The following is a 21,451-nucleotide window of genomic DNA, read 5'->3' on the forward strand; positions in this document are numbered from 1 at the left end:
CCAAAGACTAGAGAATTAAAGATTTAATAAATTAACTCTAAGTCTCTATTTTTTAAAATGAAAATTGCTTTTAGAAAGCCAATGTTCCTTAGAAAAGTCTATTTGTGTGGAAAATGATATAAGGTAAAGAAAATTCCCCCAGGAAAGCAATTATAGGAATTGTGCTCATTTTATCTCATATTCTGCAATTACACAACTTGATTGTCAGCATCTCAGAAGATCAAAAGGCTTCTTTACAAGTTGAAATTTAGAATCAATTTTAGCAAATACAAGCCAAGGTTGGGATATTGTCACATAAACCTATTAGCTCCATGTTTGCGTTAATACAGTAAAATATTGGAAATCTGTCATGCATGTTATCTAGATATTAATACAGTTAATTTAGTAAAGGAACAAACGTTTGAGTTATAAACACACAAACAACACAGACACCACCAACTTCACTCTTTCACTAGAGAAAGTAACAAAAAGGAGTGCACTCACAGAGAGAAAACTTGTTGCTGTTGTCTTTCCCTGGAAACAATTTAAATCCTCTAGATTTAAAATCTATGGCCTTTTTCACTAGTTAAGAAAACAAACAAAAACATGTATCAGGAAATACAATTTGAAAATGAAATTCAAGTTAACAAATATTGTTAGCATGGAATTACGCAAGTTAAAGAAATTGTTTTTTTAAAGCTTGATACAGGGTACTCAGAAGAAATAATAAAACAAAAATCAGTATCATTGCCTAGTAGTAAAATACTGAACAAGTTTTATAAGAGGATTTTTTTAAAAAAATTGTATTGGGAGAAACCTATAGTTTTTCATAGATATTTTTAATCCAAAGCTTTATACCAAATTAAAATATGTATACATTATTATAAACTACTTGACTTCATCAGATTTCATGGAATAAACTAAACAAGAAAATTAAATGATGCTAATTCATTAAAATAGGAGAAACAATTTAGTAAACTTGATTTAAAGTGAATTAAATTTCCCCCAAATACCTTATTTTTATTTAGAATGATGGGAATGAGTTAAAACTACTTTATACTCAGAAAAAAAAACATGTTTTCTGACCTGTGTGTTAAATTTTTCATAAATTATCAGTGCTTGGACAATAATCAACTACATATAACCTGTGAGATTTTATTAAAACTATGTGGACTCTTGCTAATATTTAGAGATTTGCAACTACCTGAACACCATTTTTAAGCATAAGAGCATAATGTGTATTCCATTAGCCATATTAATATATGTATATATGTGTAACACTAAAGAGTCTAAATACGTGTACAGATAAATCAATAAATAGGTTAGATGTTTTTAAAACAAAATATGCTAAGAAAATTTTCAACTATTTGAATGAAAGAAAAGTTTTATTTCTTTGTGGATATAATCTACTTAGTTGTCTAGATTTGCAATAGCATGTTGGTATAATTCCATAATCCTGGGTATATGAGACATAGAAATTGGAAGGATATAATAATAATAATTGCTGTTAGAGACAGCAATAAGCAAAACAAGAAACTGTGTTAGAAAAAAAAAGCTGAAACTAAACAGGACTGGGTGCTGGCTTAAGTGATAGAGCACCTGCCTAGTAAATACAATACTCTAAAATCCAAAAGTTCAGACCACAGAATATTGAAAACAAAAAAACAAGGAAAACACTTTCTTTACAGTTTCAGTTGACACCTGTTGAAGAAAAGGATATAATTCATTTAAATAATTATATGTAATATGACCTAACCTAATGAGATATTTAATTGCTAGCTTTTTTTGTCAGTCCTGGGGCTTGAACTTAAGCCTGGACATTGTCCCAACCCTTTTCTTTAAAGAACGCTCAGCACGAACAAAAAGGAAGACATATGTAACTGTACCAATTAAAATTCAGAAATGTTTGTACATATGGATTGTATCAAATATATAGCAAAGACTAAGATCCATAAGTATTATGCAATTAACTTATTATGAATTAGAATAAAAAGAAAAACTGATTATTGATAACTTATTATAAGTCTAAACTGCCATTTTTAAGTAATTGGTTCAAGTTATGAATATTTTATTGATTTTGCCACATTTGAAGGTAATTTATTTTCTTTTTAAAATCTTGAAAAGCATGAAATCAGAGAGACACTGGGTGAATTACTAAAGTATATAATTAATAACAATCTATACAAACTGCATGTGTTAATAGAGGAAAATGATCATAGGAGCTAGATTTAAGAGATTCAATCATTGCCAATGTAATTTGTAGAGTTTAGTCAATCCCATCATTTTCTTCTCTCAAAACAAGAAGCTAGAAGTAAATGGCCAATCAGTCTCTCTGTGATCTTTGAATGGTACCACAGGGGAGAAAAGGTAGCATCTTTCTTTTGGGAGGTTTTCTGTTGTGATTCTCTTCCACCTCCAACCCACAGCCCTATCATAACCTAAAGTTTAATTCTATTGAAGCAACCATTTACTCCAATGGGTCACATGTAAAATTTCCTACTACTTCAAATACCTGACAAAATTTGCATTTCAAGGTAGAATACTAGGTCCCTTTCAGACATGAATTTTAAATAGGCCTTTATTTTTATGTGTGTATGCATTATATAATTTGACTTTTAAGCATTATAAATGACTCTGAAGATTTAACTTCACAAATGTAAACATCTGAAAGAATAAAGAAAATGCAATAAAATTATAGTAAACCCAACGGAAAAAACAGCAGAATTATTGTTGAAGGTTAGAGAGGTCCATGTTATCAATAATGTGTCACTAAAATCTGCATTGTGAATGAGAGTGTGTAGGTGTGAAGACTACAGACTTCCAGAGGATTGGGTGTGGGAAGGGACAGTACCTGAAGACTAAGGCAACATTCCTAATCAGAACAGCAATCACTATTTCCAATCAGGAATTGTAAGTGTTTTCCTGATTCTAAAAGGAACACATCTTCATTTCTTTATTCATTTAGTCTTCAATATATCATTTCTAGGTATTGAGTACATATGATTTTATTTTTTCATACTATAAGTAAAACCTGTAATCATTATATGATGCAGAAGATAGAAGATCAAGAGAAAAAATTCCATTTTAGGACATAAAGGTTTTTAAATACATAATAATAGAAAATGTATATTCACACAAAATTTAAAATAGATATCAAGCAAAAACATGCTTGAGATTTTTTAAATTTGGTTGAACATAGTTACTGCATATTTTCATGTATTAGTAAAAGAATATCATATAGGGCAAACATGTCAATTTTACTATGTATATTAGAAATACACTATATATCTTTCACATGTCATCAAACCATTAATGCTTTTACTAACTGTATTTTACTTACAGAAAAAAATGCTAAGCTTTAACTAACAAGTATTTAAATTTTATTTTAAATACTGTAAAATACCTAATGATATTTATTTATTGGTTAAGAGATGTTAAAAATATAATGTGTTATTTGCAGTATTTTCTTTGGTTTTATTATTTCCTCAAGGGCAGAAAAATGTATTTTGCTTAGTTTGTACTTGTTGTATTCTTGCCTGAATAAATCCATGAAATGTTATTTCTGGGTCACTGAGATAAGACTATTTTGCTGACAAAACTTTCTTTATTAATCTCAAATTCAGAATGGTATAATGATAAAAAGAATAAACATTCAGGATTAAGCATACTCATTATAAAGCTATTTTTAAATACATGAACATCTATGTACCCTGTAATAAATTTAGAAAGCATACCGTCTATGATCTGTATGCATGTGCACAAATATTAATTTCCCTTGGTTCTTTTTGCTTTCATCTCCTAAATAAGTGTTATCATATTTTAGTTTTGCTACATTTCTCAATTTAACTTACACTTGTTTTGTAGATTGTTATGTACGTTTTGAAGGGGAAGTTATGGCAGAAAGGACCTGGAATAGCTCAATAATCAAACCTATCTTCCTTTCAATGAAAACTGGGTTTTATTCTGTAATGTTCTTCAAAGCATTTTTTAAACTATGGTTGTGGATTACCACGATGATATCTTCCTCGTTCATTATTATGCTGTTGTTCTCAAATAATTTGAACTTTAAATTGGATCTAAAAACCTGTGGGGGTAATGACCTTCTGATTATTGTGCTAAAATTACATTTTGAAATGATTTCAAGAGTCATGTGTATCATAAAAACAACCATTTGTGCACATATCTGAATAAAGTTTGATTTTATCTGTTCATCATTATTTTCTGTAATAGCATCTCACTTCACTTTTTATGTTAAGGAACCTTGTCTGGTATAAAATTATGCTATGTTTTAACTAATGAAAGATTTTTGTTTGTTTTAGTGCCTGTCCTGGGGGTTGTACTGGTCCCTGAGCTGTCCTGTGCAAGGTAAGTACTCTACTGCTTGAGCTCCACTTCTGACTTTTTGGTGGTTAGTTGGAGAAAAAAGTCGAACCCTCTGTACAGTAATTTCACAATAAAAAAAAAAGTCTCACAAAATTTTCTGCCCAGTCTGACTTTGAACCATGATCCTCAGATCTCACACTCCTGAGTAGTTAGGCTTATAGGTATGAGCTACCAATAATCTGTTGGTTTTGTTCTGTAGTACTAGGAAATTATCATGTTGTACAATTGTTTTAGGAGAATTAAATTATAATCTAGAGTTTTGAAAAGATACTTTTTAAGCTGTTCTTCTGACATAAAGATCTTATGACTGAGAGTCATAAAAATTCTCCTGGTTTAGAGTTCCTGATTTGAAGATGAGTAAGCTTTTCATTATATAATCTCAAAAGTTACATATCCATAATGTATGATGCTACTTCATTGGCATGTGCCTATAGTGAAAAGTTGTGATTTGCAGGACATTTATGTCTGAAAATGAGGAAACATTTTGAATTAGTCAGTGCAGATTTTTGTTTCCATTTTGGAAATAATATGTTTAAAAAGTCATGTGGCTTTTTATAAGGAAATATATTTTGTGTTTAGTGTTATTATAACAACCTGAAACACCTATCATTTTCTTTTTTTGTTGGGGGGGGAGTCCGGTCGTGGGGCCTGAACTCTGGGCCTGGGCGCTGTCCCTCAGCTCTTCAGCTCAAGGCTAGCCCTCTACCACTTGAGCCACAGCGCCACTTCTGGCTTTTTCCTTTTTCTTATGTGGTGCTGAGGAATCGAACCCATGGCCTCAGGCATGCAAGCCAAGCGCTCTACCACTGAGCCACCTTCCCAGCCCCACACCTATCATTTTCAATCTCGGTTGTATCATATAATACTAGTCAAGCAAAATGAATGATATACATGATATAAATATATATACTATACTATACATAGTATATACATATGTATATACACTAACCTGTTTGTCCTATTGATAGCAAAATGTTCAATTCCTATCTCCCCTTACATTAAATCTGTTATTTAATTGGAGCATAGTAACTTTTTGAAAGCAAAAATATTATCACAACTAAGTTCTTAAAGAGTTAGCCTCTGATTATTTTTTAAATTTATTTCTGCTTAATTTAATGCTTATTTTCAAATACATAATGCCTTTTTCACTGATGCTCGGTATTGTTTGTGCAGCGCATGTTTGTGTGATTCTTACTTTTATTTTTAAATTAATTATAATCTTATCTTAGTATTCTTAGTATTCTAACCCCAAAAATAGATTATATTAAAAGAAGAAAGATTTATGTTTATTTAAACCTTAACATCTGGCATATATATGTATGCATGTATATATATATATATATATATATATGCTAGTGCATTTCTTAGAGGTGATGTAGTTGTCGATGGATTTATTTACATCACCTCTAAGAAATGCACTAGCATATATTATGCAATTATGTAACTTTTATGATGCGTTTTCTTCATTTATTAATTTAAAGATAAGCAGCTGCTCTATGTTATAGCTCTACAAAAGTCAAAATGTTACGTTGTTGAATATATTGTAATGCTTGAATCAAGTGTTGGGTTTGGGGGGGACATATTTATAATGAAGGTGTCTATTTGGGAATTTCTTCCACATGATACTTACAGGAAAGAAGAATGTGGTGATACAATAAGAGTTAAATGATATTCTAATCGATTCTGATCTCCTGTTTTTCCTTGAAGGTAAGTATTGAACTAAAGAGCAATATTGAGAAAATAGTATTTATAAAAGTTTCAAAAGTCATTTTCAAAAGGTCATTAGATATGTCCTATAATGAAAACATGCTTCTGGATTATATGGGAAGATAGAACACTAGAAAAACAAGGAAGACAAAGAAAAAGGGAATGAAAAACCGGAAATATTTAAAATGGTTTACTTATTTTAAACAAACATTTTATTATAGTAAAATGGAGGCAATTTTTCTAAGAAGAGAAAATAAGAATAACCACCATTTCAGGAAAAACATAATGGTGTGTGACTCAAAATACTGAAAAGTTATGTGTAAAGAAATACATACAGGAAATATGCAAGCCATAAAATATTTTCAAAATTAAAATATGAGATTGTACTTGTAAAGATTATAAAAGTGTGCTATATATTTATTTTTATAATTATGACAATCTGTAATGTAGTTTCTCAACTAAAAATCATTAGATATAGCTCCAAAGGTTTTCTTTTTTTTTATTCTTGAAATCTAACCATAATAATATGCTACTTTGAGGGTAATATAGCTTCATATAGAATATGTCTAAAATATGTCTATATAAACAAAATGTCTAAAACATGTGTCATGCAACTTTAATTAGAAAGTTATATAATGAAAAAGATTACTGTTATGTTTAAATATTGGCAAAATCTTAATTGAGCATACAGTAAGTTTCTAAATTTTAGTCATTGGTATTCATGTTATTAAGAGATCATAATTTTTGAAAACATTGATATTTGCAAACTTTTTTATTATGTCCTATTTACTATGTATGTATAACATACACATTGTCACAAATTTTTTCTGGATTTTAACTTAAAAATTACTTTCATAAATGAAGTTAGAACACTCTCTATATCTTTAACAAAAATATTAAATATGTTAGGAATGTGATATCTTGAGTATGTAATAATATTTGACTTTATAAGCTTATGTACATTATTTCACTTTTTATCATAATCTAGTAACTTAAATTTTCAAAAAATAACACTAATTCCACCCAAAGATGATATTAAATCTACAGAACTCAAAGTTTACACAATGAAGAGCTGGACTCTAAAAGTTTCTATTTAGAATTAAATCAACATGTAAATATTTCATTTGGGAAGTACACATACTGATGAGCAAAAGGAGAATATTTTATAAAAATATTTTATCATTTTTCATAGGACTTATAGATTGAATTAAGCTTGTTATTGTTGGCAGACTGGTGAAAAACCAAGATTAAATATTGGTTAAAGACTATCACATTTATGTATGAGCTTTCTTCCTCTGACAAATGTAACAAATTCAGGAAGCCATCACACTTGAGTAGGTAACAACAGATGCAACCATGATGTTTGGCACAAAGGGTCTTACAGTTGGGGTATGATATAAAATGTCAGGATTATAGACAAAATGTGGAATTTTTATATTCTCTTTAGAGTTTCTTATAATTGGCATAATAAAAGTCACCATATGGAAAGTTACCATTGATATAGTTTAGAGATACTTTTAACACTCTCTCAGGATTTTAATTTTTAATTTTAATTTTAATTTTTATTTTCTGACTACTTTTGTATTTGTTTTCCGAGGAAAATAAATTAAATAAATTATTTTTCCTATAGAATTCAACATGAAAAATGATATTAACATTTTCTCACTCAAACTAAAGTGATAACCCATCACGTATTTTTTTTCATATCAAAGGCTTTTATTATGTTCACTGTAATGCCTTCTAAATGAGAAAAAAAAGAAACTGTCTTAATAATAATTGTCACAGTGAAGGATACTATTCAGAGAATGGATGGTAGATATATTCTCTTACAAATTTCATTAGTGCAATGAATAATTTTATATTAAAATCAACTATTAGTACTTTCATAAATAAAGATATTTTCTTATCCCTTTGCTTCACCTTTAGATTTTTCTGAAGTTCTTCCCTAGAAAATGTTCTATAAATATCTGGATGCTGTTTGACAACAAACATAGTTGAGTTCTAATATTTGCATTCCATGAAAAGTTGAACAGCTAAATTAATGACTATTCTAAAAAGCAGAGCACTTTTCATAACCCATCTGAGTTTAATATGCCCATTTTCCTTTTCCAGATGTGTTCACATTCTCCATTTTAAAGATTCACCTCTTTAGACAGATGATCTAAATAAATTATCAGCTTACTAGACATAATTATATCATTTTCCTAGCCGAAAATCACAAATGAAATTATACTACAGAACTACTGAAAATTTTAAAAAAGATTTTTATAAAGAACTGCCAATACTTGTTAATATTTAATATTTTAAAGCATAGTCAACCATAAATGGAGTCCTCTGTTCTCTGAGCATATCTAGCAGTAAGATGGAGGGAGGAAGGAATGATGAGAACAGTATTGAGTTTCTTAGATTCCCACACCTTCATGTGTAAAAACTGGTCCATGTGTTAAATGTAACGACCTTGGTTCTTTCCAGCCAGTTTGATCTATCACACTCTTTAGGACACATTGCCCTTTATCAGTTAGGCTAGGAATCACCACAATCCCCAAGGGCTACTAGCATAGATTATAACCATTTGTGGTTCTTTTAAAATAATTTGCACAAAACTATTCTCTTTTTCAAGTACTCTACTTCTCTAAGAACAATGTGTTTAGTTTAGTTTTGATTTTTTTTTTTTTTTAGGTTTGAGACTCGGATTTGAACTCAGTATTTGATGTATTTGCTTATTGGCTGGTGCTCTAACAACCAGCCGCATTTCCACTATCAAGCACAACATTCTGTTGTTTCTAAATGGATTCTGGTAGGTGTATCCCTGGCACATGAGAGCCCTTAGAGATCTGATATTAAATATAATGTGCAGGAAATCACACTCAATCAACAGCTCTCCATTTATTTAAGACCACTGACAGTAATGTTGGTGTCAGAAGAGCATCAGTCATGGCCATCATCATTCTTCCATTGTTTCTCCAGATATGTTAAAATGTTTTGAAGAGCTACACTACAAGATGGTGGACTTAAAGTTTAATTATTTGTACAAATAATGTAGATAAATCATATTCATAGTGTAGATAAAAAGGAAGCTAAATGAACTGGCACTGTCAAATTTCAAGAGTAATTGGATTAAGGACAAAAAATGGAAGAAAAGAAGATAGCCAGAACTTGAGATGATTACCTACAACTTAAGTAAAATTTATAGATAACTGTAACATGTTTAGTGTTAAATCAAGCCATATATGCCTGTATCCAAAGAATCCTATTAAAACTGGTTAAAATTCAACCCAGGAAACTTAAAATTATGTGCTTATCTTTGCCTTAATATTTTTCATAATTTATTTCTACTTTACAAGATTTTAAAGAGAGTATGCTTTATTTTCTTTTGAAGCTTCCAAGAGGGGTCAGTTCCATTTATTGAAACATACTGAAAATACTAGTTATATTATGACTATCCATTAAAGACCATATCACATGAAATTCTTTCCTTTCTACTGATGTGGAAATAGTCACTGGCTGGATGAATTGCTCAGAATAATATATCTTAGTACAACCTGTTCCTTTATTAGACTCTGAAGCTCCAAGCTGAGCATCTACTCCACCATCTATGAGTAATGACATCCCATATAGTCAATTAGAACACTCAAATATACAACTTAGAAAATACAAACCGGATAAATACAACATATTCTTTTCTTACTTGTAACTCATACAAAATTTAAAATAATTAGTACTATCAGATTTTATGTACTTTTTACTTTAACATGGTTCAAAAGCTTAAAATGATTTACCATCAAAGAAAATCATTTGCTTAGATCTCCAAGTGTAATTTCATGGCTTGAAGCATCATAATACAGTATTTTATTTTAAAAGTATGAAAAGAGGAATAAAAGAGATATTGCAAAAGCAAATTGTTAATGGGAATTCAATTCATTATCCGATTTAAAAAATAAAATAATATTAGCTTCATTCCCTTATAATAGGATGTTTTTCTTCCTTAATGTTAGCCTACTCAGTTGAAACACTTCTCACATCTTTAAACTCAAGATCAAATAAATTTAGAAATGTATGACTTTTTAATCTCATCTGGACTTATAAAGAAATGAAAAGAATCTGAAAGATTAAACCTGAATACTAAAAGAAACAATAGTCCATTTTATGGAATACAAATGATGTAATTGTTAAGAGAAACGTACCATATAATGCCTTGCAAATCTAACTCCATAGAGTTCCACCATATATGAAGGTTCTGTTCTAAAATTTGCAAGGATTAATTGTATGATTTCACTCGGTGCACAGCAGGGCAACCATATGCTTTAGAAAACTACACACAAGAAAAGCAGCTTGTTGCAAAAGTGGGTGAAAATGCCCTGAAATAATTCTGAACAAGATAAAAATGTCCCTAACATAGGTCCAATTTCTTCTACTCTAAAAAGCAGAGGAGTCCTTTGGCATCAGCTTTGAGCACAAATAGAAAGTCTAGCCCTTTCAGAATTATTTTAACAAGGAAATTGGTTTAAAAGTCATATTTAATATCCATTGTGATCATCTCATTTGCAACCTAAAATATATGAAAGCATATTTCTGTCTTATAGGTTCAACACCTAATGATATATTTGTTTTATGCATCTACTCAATAAAAATAAGACATAAAAATAGTTAGCAAAATTAATTAGTTATTAAAATTGCCAAGCCTAGTAATGTGGTAAAATTGAAAAAATATACTCTTGCTGTAAGACAGTAAAATTAATGAAAAAATATGTAATTTCCTCTAGATATACTAAAGACAGATAATAACATTGGGTCATCAGAATCTCTCTGTATCTCTACATAGAAATATACCAAAATGGTGTGTAAGATAGCACTGGCTAAAAACATTTTTAAGTGGTTAATTGCAGATGTATTATTTGTGAATAAAATTAAAATTGATTTCTTAATGTTATCATACAAGATCTTTTTTTATTTTATTTTTATCTAGCAGTTTTCAAAAGAGAAAACTTGGTTGATAAGTAAATCTTAACACTTTATAATTTTCTCTTGTTTCTCCCCAAAAGTAATCCATGCAACACTCTATGTTTGACTTTATTTTGATAATTTCACAGATCTGGTGAAATAGTGTTAATAGAATAGAAATGAGAATGATATTCAATAGCTAGGTATTAAAGTAATAAATTGATATATTTCTTATGTAGATTTTTGAATTGCCACAAATACCAAAACAGAACACAATTTTCATAATAATAGTAATAGAGATGCTAAGGGAACGATGGCAAAAAGAACAAGAAATGAAAATGGTAGATTATTGATAAAGTATATATGACATACTCAATATTTACACATATTCATTTCCAAATATTGACACTTCCTATATGTGGCATGCTTTGACTATACCAACATCAATATTCTTAAATCCAAAATTAATTCCTAAATAATAAACACAAGTCTATATAAGGATTAAATGTGACCTGATAGCATCTCAATTTGTAAATGCTACCATCTTGAGTTATATTTCACAGATACTATGGAAAATAAATCATCTGTTAGTCGTCTAAAGGAAGACCGGGATATGCCGGGCACACTCAGGAGGCTGAGATCTGAGGATCACTGTTCAAAGCCAGACCGGGCAGGAAAGTCTCTGAGACTCTTATCTATAATTAACCACCAGAAAACTGGAACTGGTTCTGTGGCTCAAGTGGTAGAGCACTTGACTTGAGCTGAAGAGCTGAGGGACAGTGCCAGGCCCAGAGTTTAAGCCCCAAGACTTACATTAAAAAAAAAAAAAGACCAGGAAATTCAAATAGACAAATATAATTTCAATATCTATGTAAAAATAGAGTTTAAATACTCACTAATCAGAATTTGTTCGGTCATCTTTTTTTCTATATTTTATGTCTTAATCTTTTAGCAATTTGAAGAAAAGCACCTGATGCATTATTTTTTTTTTTTTATAAATTGAAATCACATGCCTCACAACTACTTCAAGGCATGAAATATATAACACAACTTAAAATGATAAGCTAACATGTGGTTTGGTATTGATTTTTGTCCACCATCTGTTTACTCATTGATTCTTAAATAAAAGCATAATAAATTACAATAGATCAATCATTCTCAAGTGTTGACAGAATTATTGTCATTAAGACTGATTCTGAAATGTCTGTCTTGAAGGACCTTTTCCATTCATTATTTTATTAACCTTGAAGTCAATATTAGATAATTTAAGTATAGCTTTTAGGATATTAACCAGGTTAGATAAATAAACATGATTTACATACAGGAGATAATCTTTTAGGGAGTACTCCTAGGAAGAACTGTTTCCTGTGAGATGCTATCTTTGTACACTTATCATCTCCTAACTATTGGCCACTTAACGTAAGAACATAATAACATCAATACCTGTTAGAAATGCAAAATTAAGACTCCAGCTCAACGTCATTAAGTCACTACGAACATTTCCTCAGGTTTGCCAGATTCTTTTTGTCTACATTAGATAAAAGAAGCATAGTCTTATATGTAGACTCAGCTGGAAATTACATACATTTACTCATTTTCTGTTTCTACTTACTTAAAATTGTTATTCAACTTTTTGTCACTATTACTTTTTTCTATTTCCTGTCGCCACCCATTAATGGTTTATATTGACATACAGGGTTATCTTTTATTTGTTTTTCTTTTTTCCAGAACCTTACAATCTAATAGCTTCTACCTTCCTGTTTCTGAATCATTGCATTAATTTCCTAATGCGTTGATATGTGAAAATAGTAGGCTTTCCATTTCTCTACAAAACTCAAATTCTTTCTAAGTTCTAAGTAAAAATTTCTGTTTGTTGTATGTTCTTTGTCTCCAGAGCATAGGAGAGAACATCTACAGGATAAAACCTTCCTGCTAGTTAGGTCTCAGTTTGAATATTAATTCCTCAGAAACCTATCTGAACATCCAAACCAAGGTAGCTACCCAAACATACATTATCCAGTAGTCTCCTATACTTTACTATACATCCCTTAGGTAAAATATGAGAATTGTTTTTACATTTCTCTTTTTTCCCACAAATCTTGAATTATATAAAATAAAGGAGGAAATTCTCAGTATTCTTCATTATTATGTATCAATGACTGGAAAGTGTAAGGGGGTAAGAATGGGTAGCAGAGGAGAAGAGAATGATACAGGAATGAAAGAAAAGAGATTCAAAAAGAGTACAGAAAAGAGGAGGAAAAGAGAAAGGGAGTGAGAAAGACTGAAATTAATGAAACAATACATACATTTTAAAATGTGATTGTGAAAAATGGTGCAATAAGCATTCTTGTATAGCATTAGAAGCAATAATGCCTAAAGCTATGAGTGAACTTCCAAACAGAAAATGTTTAGGAATTTCACCTGTATATGTGGGCACTGGATCCAGGAAATGTATATGTCTGGCTGAGTTCACCTCTCCTAGATTCATTAGCTCATTGCCAATCTCTAAATATCTTGTTAGTAACATTGATAAATTTTATGCTACTTTTAGACCAATTGTAATTGTAAACACTGAAACAGTTTGATATACGTAAGTTCAGATACAATGAAAAAGTATAGGGTAGCACATGCTTAAATCAGTGCACTGTAGCACAGTAAAATTAGATTTTTTTTTTTTCTGATTGGTAAGGATAGTAGCAATCACAGGACTACAACAGGAACAACCAACCTCTCCATCTGCCAATCTACGTTTGAATAGATCTTATTTGAGATTTAGGAATTCAAAATTTCCTGCACCATGCCAACTATAGTTTAACCAAATCAAATATTACATGAATTTTCTTTTCAGTGTGCCACTTTGTATTAAGGTAGGTCAGAAGCATGTGTCAGATGACACACCTGTCTCCCTTATATACAATAAAACAGCCCATTTTTCTTGTCTCTAACACTTTTCCTTTCAGAATATAGGCTCATGCATACTCTCAGTGAGATATATTTACATAACCACCTGTATATTGATGGCTTCAACGTAAGAATGCTCATGAAGCTTAAAACTGAACAAAAGTAAGACAATATATATTGAAGTTACAACTTTATACTCTGTGAAAATTATGAAGATAATTTTCTGGAAACATGACCAGTTGTTTGAAAACACTGGAAACAGTTAAATATGCATTTTACATGTAACCATATTTCCACAGAGAGGGGTGTTGTACTATGAATTGAATTAGTATTTGAAGCAAAATTGTTGGGTATCATAAATGCTTCATGTTTTACAATGAACTGGAAGTTTGCTGTGGATGTTGAGTAATCTGCTTTTTATCATTTCTGTTAATTTTTTTCAATGATTGAATGATCGTTGTTGAAACTATAATTTATGGGGGAAATGAAAGCCCTCTGGTTTTGTTTATAATGAAACTGCTGACCCTAAGTGAATTGTTTTATGCTGAGATAGCCATTTTCCTCTTAAAGCTGAAAATAACAAATAGTGTATTTATTTAAAAAATGATGATTAAACCCAATTTTCTTTTTACATTCTACTTTTGAAGAAGATAATATATATTAACATTAGTCTCAGTTAAAAATAATTTCATATGTTACAAAGCAAACTGAAACTCTATTCATATAAACATTAACATTATACATGCTGTGGAAGTATTGTCTACACTTTGTCAAAACAAACAACAATCATTTCTACAAAAATCTCTCCTAACACATTTATCTCCACATGATGTTATAGGTATCCCCTTTAACTTACACTGAAAAATAAATGAAAAAGGAATTGATAATGATCATATGCTTATAAAGTATTCATTCAGAGAACTGTATCTATATTTTGAACTTGAAGTATGTAAGAAGACTGTTCACTAACTGCAGACAGAAATTTTTGGCAAACTGAAAGAGAAGTAAAAATACCATTCTACTAACAATCTGTAAGAAAATCAATATTAAAATATTTTTTGTGTACTAGAATCTACTTCAATATTTTTAAATTATATAATAGGAATAATAACTTAATGAAGATTTTGCTTATGATCTATTATAATCTCTTATTTTATACCTTAAAATTCTCAATATTAATTTATTAAATTCTATATGAAATTTGAATGAATGGGTGAATGAGTGATTAAATCCTAATCTAGAAATATGCAGACTAGGTTTTAATTGATTATGTGCCAAATTATAATTTCTTCCAAAAGTGATGTTGTAATAAGTTACCAGAAATATTATTTCTAGAAATACAAATCACTTTACTAATTTTATTTAATGATATTTTAATATAAGCGTTATTTTAAATGAACTTTGTATTGATATTACTCTGGGCTCTGATACTGAGCTACGTTATTTAGTGATAACTAATCTTTTTTAAATTCTATTTTATTGTAAAGATGCTATACAGAGGGGATATAGTTACATAGTAAGGTAATGAGTATGTTTCTTTTCAAGAGTTGTTACCCCCTCCTTTCATTTAAGTATGTAGTAAAGATAGCTTCAAAAAGATCTTACCCCTAAGTTGATGGAAATTCTAATAGTTTAAAAGATATGCTAATAATTTCAATTTATCTGGGTTTTTATAAATTAGAAAAATATTTTTAAGTTTACTTCATTTAAGATCAATGTTCCTGTAGAATTCAATATTTTCACTTATTTTGGTTATTTATCATTATTTCTAATCACCATAAATATCAACTGAAAATTTTTTTCCACTATAGCCTTAATATTATAAACAAATTACCTACTGTGTAGGCCTTCTTTGACTTTAGCCTTAGAAAGAGTCCTTCTTCTGTACTTAGGACCATTTAAAAGTACTGTGATGTCAATGCTACTTTCAATAAATTTTAATTATTATTTTTGTAAAATAATGTAGTCTATTCAACAGCAAACTATTCAACTGTATTATTACCTACTAATCACTATAATGCAATGTACATAGCAAGACCTAGTTCATATCTTGTGCATAGTACTAAACATTCACATAATTACTGTGTGTTGACCTCTTATGTCAGCAAATGTTTAAAATTTCCCATAACCCTATGAGGTATCTATTCATAATTTCTATGTTGTGGCTTGGGGATTGAACTTATTACTCAATATCATAATCTTCACAAAGGGACCAGTTTACTCTCAACTTCATTCTCTGACCTAGAAGATCAATGTTGATGGCAATCAGTTTAATTTTATATTTCTTCTGATAGAAAATATATATTTAACCCTTCTATCTCTATTGCATTTAGTCATCACAGGAACCTTAACATAGAACTATGGATGTATTTCTGGATCTATTTCCACAGATATGAAAATTGAGTTCTAAGAGTTCATGGAATCTGAAGAGAGTCTCATTAACAGTAGGTTGCACAAGTGGATTAGCACCCATCAATCAAAACAGAATTTGCATTGTAAGAAATGAAGATCTGGATGCAACACATTGTGGCATGGTGACAATCCACCATCACTGAATGCAGGTGACAATCCACCAACTCCGATCGCAACAAACAAGAATTATGAGAATTCCCTCTTTTGCATCTCACTGTCAAAAACTTTTTCTTTCAAATATGGAAAATTCAACACCGTTTTCTATTACTGCAAACATGTCAAGTAAAAACAGTTAAATAAAAATAATGATATTTTAACTAAGTTATATAATAAAAGTAATTAAGGTTTAGCCAATAGACAACTGTAAAGATCTTTGATAAGTGCCAGAAGCCTTTTCAGATTCATTCCACAGTTGTTATTATGTAAAATAGTTATAGTGTGTTATGGTTTAATTTATCGTAAATCAACACATAGATTTGAGTCGCCATACATACGAGTAACAGGGACTGAATATTCTATGCAATTTACCTTTTGAATTTTGTTTTGTTTACAATAATGGTGTCCCTAGTAAATATTTTAGCAAATATTTCAATGAAAATATATCAATTAGAATGAAGTAATATCGAGGAGACCCTGAGACCCTGAAGTCTTTAATGGTAATGTACACAAAACAAGCAAGAAATATTAAATTATCTCAAAGTACATAGTATCAGAGCCTTGAAGATGTCAAAACCTATGCTAGTTCACTTTTATTATTTAGGTGCAAATTAACTTCAGCAAAATAGCATCTATTGCATTACACAAACATTTGTTCATATGCAATTTATTAACCTTGCAGTTTACTTGTGATTGTAAATATTTTTGGTTTTATAAATGTGTATAAATATGCTAATCCTTAATATTGCTTAATATCGTGAGTTTTCATATAGTGATATATTAATAGTGAGTGCTTGTAGGATCATAAAATTTTTTTGAAAAAAAATGTGTAAAAAAATTGATGAACTGAAAACATTTGAAGAAATTTTCTTAACTACTAAAGTAACAGTTCAATATCTTGATGATAATTTTGCATCCTTAATATTTACAGAAAATCTTCCAGCTAGTAAATATTTAATCATTACTTTAGTATATATTTTCTACAAGCATCTGTAAGTCAGCAATTAATAGTCTCTGTAAATGAAGCATGCAAACAACTTCCCACTTATGTTATCTGATTTTTCTCGACTTCTTATTCTTATAGATTGAAATCTTAAAATTTTATAGGAAAATACTTGTCTGCTAAATTGTTTGTGGGATAGATATGTGTGAGTGATTGTCTTCTTACAAATAATAATTTAGTGCTTGAATTAGAATAGTTGACTGAAAGAGATATGAATAGCTAATGAGAACTGTTTGGGGCAGAAAGAAATATGGTATATTTGAAAAACTGAAATAAACTGGCCAATAAAAAGAAGGTGATTGTGAGAATTGCATGAGATGAATTTTGTGATACAGGTACAAGGCAGATAATGCAGATTTCCCTCATAACCAAGTGTTTGCTTTATTCCTGGATCACTGGGATATCACTTAATGTTGTATTAAAGTGCAGTGATATTTAAGAATATTTTTATTAAAAAAGGACAAATTAAGCAATTAGTTTTGGGTTCTGCTTGCTGAATCTTATTTAAAAAGTAACATAATTATGTATTCCCTGAATATACTCTGCAACTGGTTTACTGCTGATAACTCATAAGTTTTACAAGTCTCCATGCACCATCAAGATGATTTCCTCTGTGATGTACACTCTTATCTAACTCTTTCCACAGGAAGAGTCATGTATTATTCATTTTTGTTTATCCTATAAGTGAGTTTTGATTGTACTTAGGAAACATTTTAGGTATGTTTCTTGAATTGGAATTACTTATTTAAAAAAAAACACTTATTTGATATTAGCCACTTCCAGTTCAGATATTTGTGCCTGCCAGAAATAAAGCCTTTGATTAATGTTCTTAAGTCAGTTTTCTGACTTTCTTTTGAAAGCTATATTTTGAGAAATTAAAAAAAAAGAAAATTAAGCAACACATACAAGATAAATTCATTATTTTCCCCATGGACAAATTGTTGGCTTATAATGTTAATAGATTTGATCTAAAGTATAAAAGGTAAGTAAATATTTTGAGAAATTAAAAAAAAAAAGAAAATTAAGCAACACATACAAGATAGATTTCTTATTTTCCCCATGGACAAATTGCTGGCTTATAATGTTAATAGATTTTATATAAAGTATAAAAGGTAAGTAAAATACTGAAATTAGAAAGAAATGCAATACTTTACAAGAAAAAAACAGAAGGACGAATTTTTAAAGGAAATTATAATCCCATATTTCACTGTGAATAGTGAAACAGAATTTAAAATGTTTCCAGGGGTATGCTTATGTGATTTTCCTACTGGTGCATATTATCAGAGCCTTGAATTTGTTTTTCCTTTATTTATTTATTTTTGGTTTGTTTGTTTTTCTCTCATGGTTGTCCTCTATTACTGTAAATACAACTCCAGTTTAATTTTATTCTAGTTAATTGGCAATGGAGTATCAAGGACTTTTCTGCCTTCTTGGATGGACTTCAAATCACAGTCCTCCAGATCTCAGCCTCCTAAGAAGTTAGGGCACCTAGCTTTCCATGTAATGTAAGAATTGTCAAAAGAAAGATATAATTTCCACAACAGATTTTACTGATGGGGTAATTATTATATTCAGAAGCAAGATTTTAGAAAGACTACATGGAAAAGTGAAACATTATTAGAAATTTAGTGTATTAAATGAAAATATTTGAACACTGCTTTGAAATCTATCAAGGAAAAGTTATGACATTTGTAGTTCAAATTCACATGTATATGCTTAGAATTTTTATACAGAATAATTTTCAAATTACTCTATTTAACACAATGATTTACTATTAATTTTTCTATTTTCAATTTGAATTCCTATTCATAAATCACTCTATTCTACTTGATAGATTGTTAAGTAATTTTGATGTGGATTATCAAAATGATAGATGATACAATTTTCCAAAGAGAATTAAAATAAATTTTATATTTTATATGATATTAACCTATACTTTCTAGTAAAATAATTAACTGAAAAATGCATTTGATCCCTATAATCGTTTAAATAGAAATATTCATGGTACACAAATGAACAGAAAAATAAAGTTATGTTAATTTCATCATTTAGGAGATTGTTTCATGCTAAAAAATCATTTTAGAATAGGTCTTATTCAATAAGATATACATTTGAATATAAATTATTATTTAATTAAGCTTCCATGTTGTTTTGGTATGGTTTTTCAATTGATTTACTTAAAAGTTTTGATTTCTCTCTATAATGTGCTCTGAGATTAAATTTTTTTGCAATTTCTTATATCATGTTCAACATAAATCATAAATAATCACACTACTTAAGTCATAGCTGGTTTGGTTTGATGAATAGTAAGTTAAAGATGGAATAGATATTTTAGGCTTGGAATATATTTAATAAATTAAGATTTCAAACCATACATAAATTGATATAAATTGACTTCTATGTTGAACAGTACAGTTGTAATTTTTTCCTACAAACATTATATATCTTGCCACTCAACAACATAAAATCATGCTTTCTATACTTCCAATTTTTCTCAAAATGTAGCCAAATTAATCAATTCAAAAATGATGAAGATATAATTTGGTTTGGGGAGAGATACAGTTTTCTCTGAAATAGAATTGAAAATTAAGGAATATTTTAATTTTGGAACATGATATCAATCAATGCTGGTTATATTTTCAACATGAGACATCTATTTCCCATAAAATGTATAATCATAAGTGTTGGGCAATAATAGTCAATTTAGAAAAAAATAGGCTAAGCCCTATAATCATCATTTTATTTTCTTCAAGTTATACATTTCTTCAAGTAATAGTTAGCTTTTCTATAATTTGAAAATATCTTACAAACACTGAAAATTGCATATGCATCAATCATTTCAGTGTAAAAATGTATATTTTTCAGAAGATATAGGTGGTCCAATTTTCCTACTATCTAAACATCTTAACTAGGATGCAATGTTTATTTAGTATGATAGTTTACTTCCCTTTTTATGCTTTCTTCTCTTTCTAATTTTACCCCTTGCAACAGTTGCATTGTGCTTATTTTTTTTCAAATTTTAAACTCTATGCTTCCAAATTATTTCCGTTTTTGCTGTTACTATCTATAGGGTTCAGCTACTTCCAAGTTGTTTTTTTCCCCCACATTCTACATCTTGGCTCTCAGCTCAATCTCTAATTAGAATCATTACCAAAAGATAGCTTTGGCTGTAACTAAATGGGCACAAGTAAAATAACATCCAATACCTCTATGAGTAACAACTGCAAGCTCTTTAGTTCTTTCTATCTGTTCAGCATTTCTTGGTCTTCTCTTTGTACTTTGTGTATCGGCTTCATGAGGAGAAAGCCCGTCCATGGAAGTGTTGGGGTCCAGACCTGAATTTCTGAGATTCGTAACTTGCACTCGCTGTTCCTCGGAAAGTCTATGGATGGTGACAGCTGTAACACTGGATACAGTAACATCTGCAGGTGTGCTAGCAACAGCAAGAGCACCAGTGGTAGTCGTGTTATGCTCCTCTAACTCACCAGTGGAGGTAGTGTGGGTCAATGTAGAACCTGTGGGATACAGTAGCACTAGATGCTAACTTTTTCTTTTAAATTTTACTGTTTGCTAAATTTAATAAATTATATTTCTCTTCTATTACCTTAAGGGTAATCAACAAGATGAAGCAAAACATAAACACGCTACTAAAATGTGAAGCACACCAGATCTGTAGGTTTGTTTGTATCTATCAACCTATGGGTAGATACTACACACAAAATACAACACATTTCAAATGGAATACATTGCAAAGGGGTGAACGATCAAAGTCTATGTGTGGCTCAAAAATCAATCTTTCTTTTTTTTTCTGCTTTCTTAATTCATAGAGGAATTTTACCAACATTTAAATGGCTGCCAAGTTTTATGTTCTGAAGGAATGGGTAACTATGTAACCACACTTTTCTCAAAATTATGTTTTGAATTATCTGTGCAGTTTTTTTCATAATTTCTGGGAGAGATATCAGAATG

At 29.8% G+C, this 21,451-nt stretch overlaps 1 protein-coding gene across 4 annotated transcripts in view; it reads right to left on the minus strand.

The window, feature by feature from the left end:
• Positions 1-21,451, minus strand: part of Csmd3 (CUB and Sushi multiple domains 3) — a 928,259-nt gene that overhangs the window by 550,057 nt on the left and 356,751 nt on the right. For 2 of the 4 annotated variants that reach the window (XM_069991286.1, XM_069991285.1), the window contains exon 7: positions 484-561. The exons of 1 other annotated variant lie outside the window; for it this stretch is intronic. In XM_069991286.1, the coding sequence (XP_069847387.1) occupies positions 484-561 (78 nt within the window). Of the gene's footprint in view, positions 1-483; positions 562-20,688; positions 20,998-21,451 lie in introns of all 4 variants that reach the window. One more of the 4 variants, XM_069991284.1, reaches the window with a different exon arrangement.

Source organism: Dipodomys merriami, unplaced genomic scaffold (assembly GCF_024711535.1).
Source record: "Dipodomys merriami isolate MVZ:Mamm:240054 unplaced genomic scaffold, mDipMer1.0.p SCAF_4, whole genome shotgun sequence".
Taxonomy (NCBI): Eukaryota; Metazoa; Chordata; class Mammalia; order Rodentia; family Heteromyidae; genus Dipodomys; species Dipodomys merriami.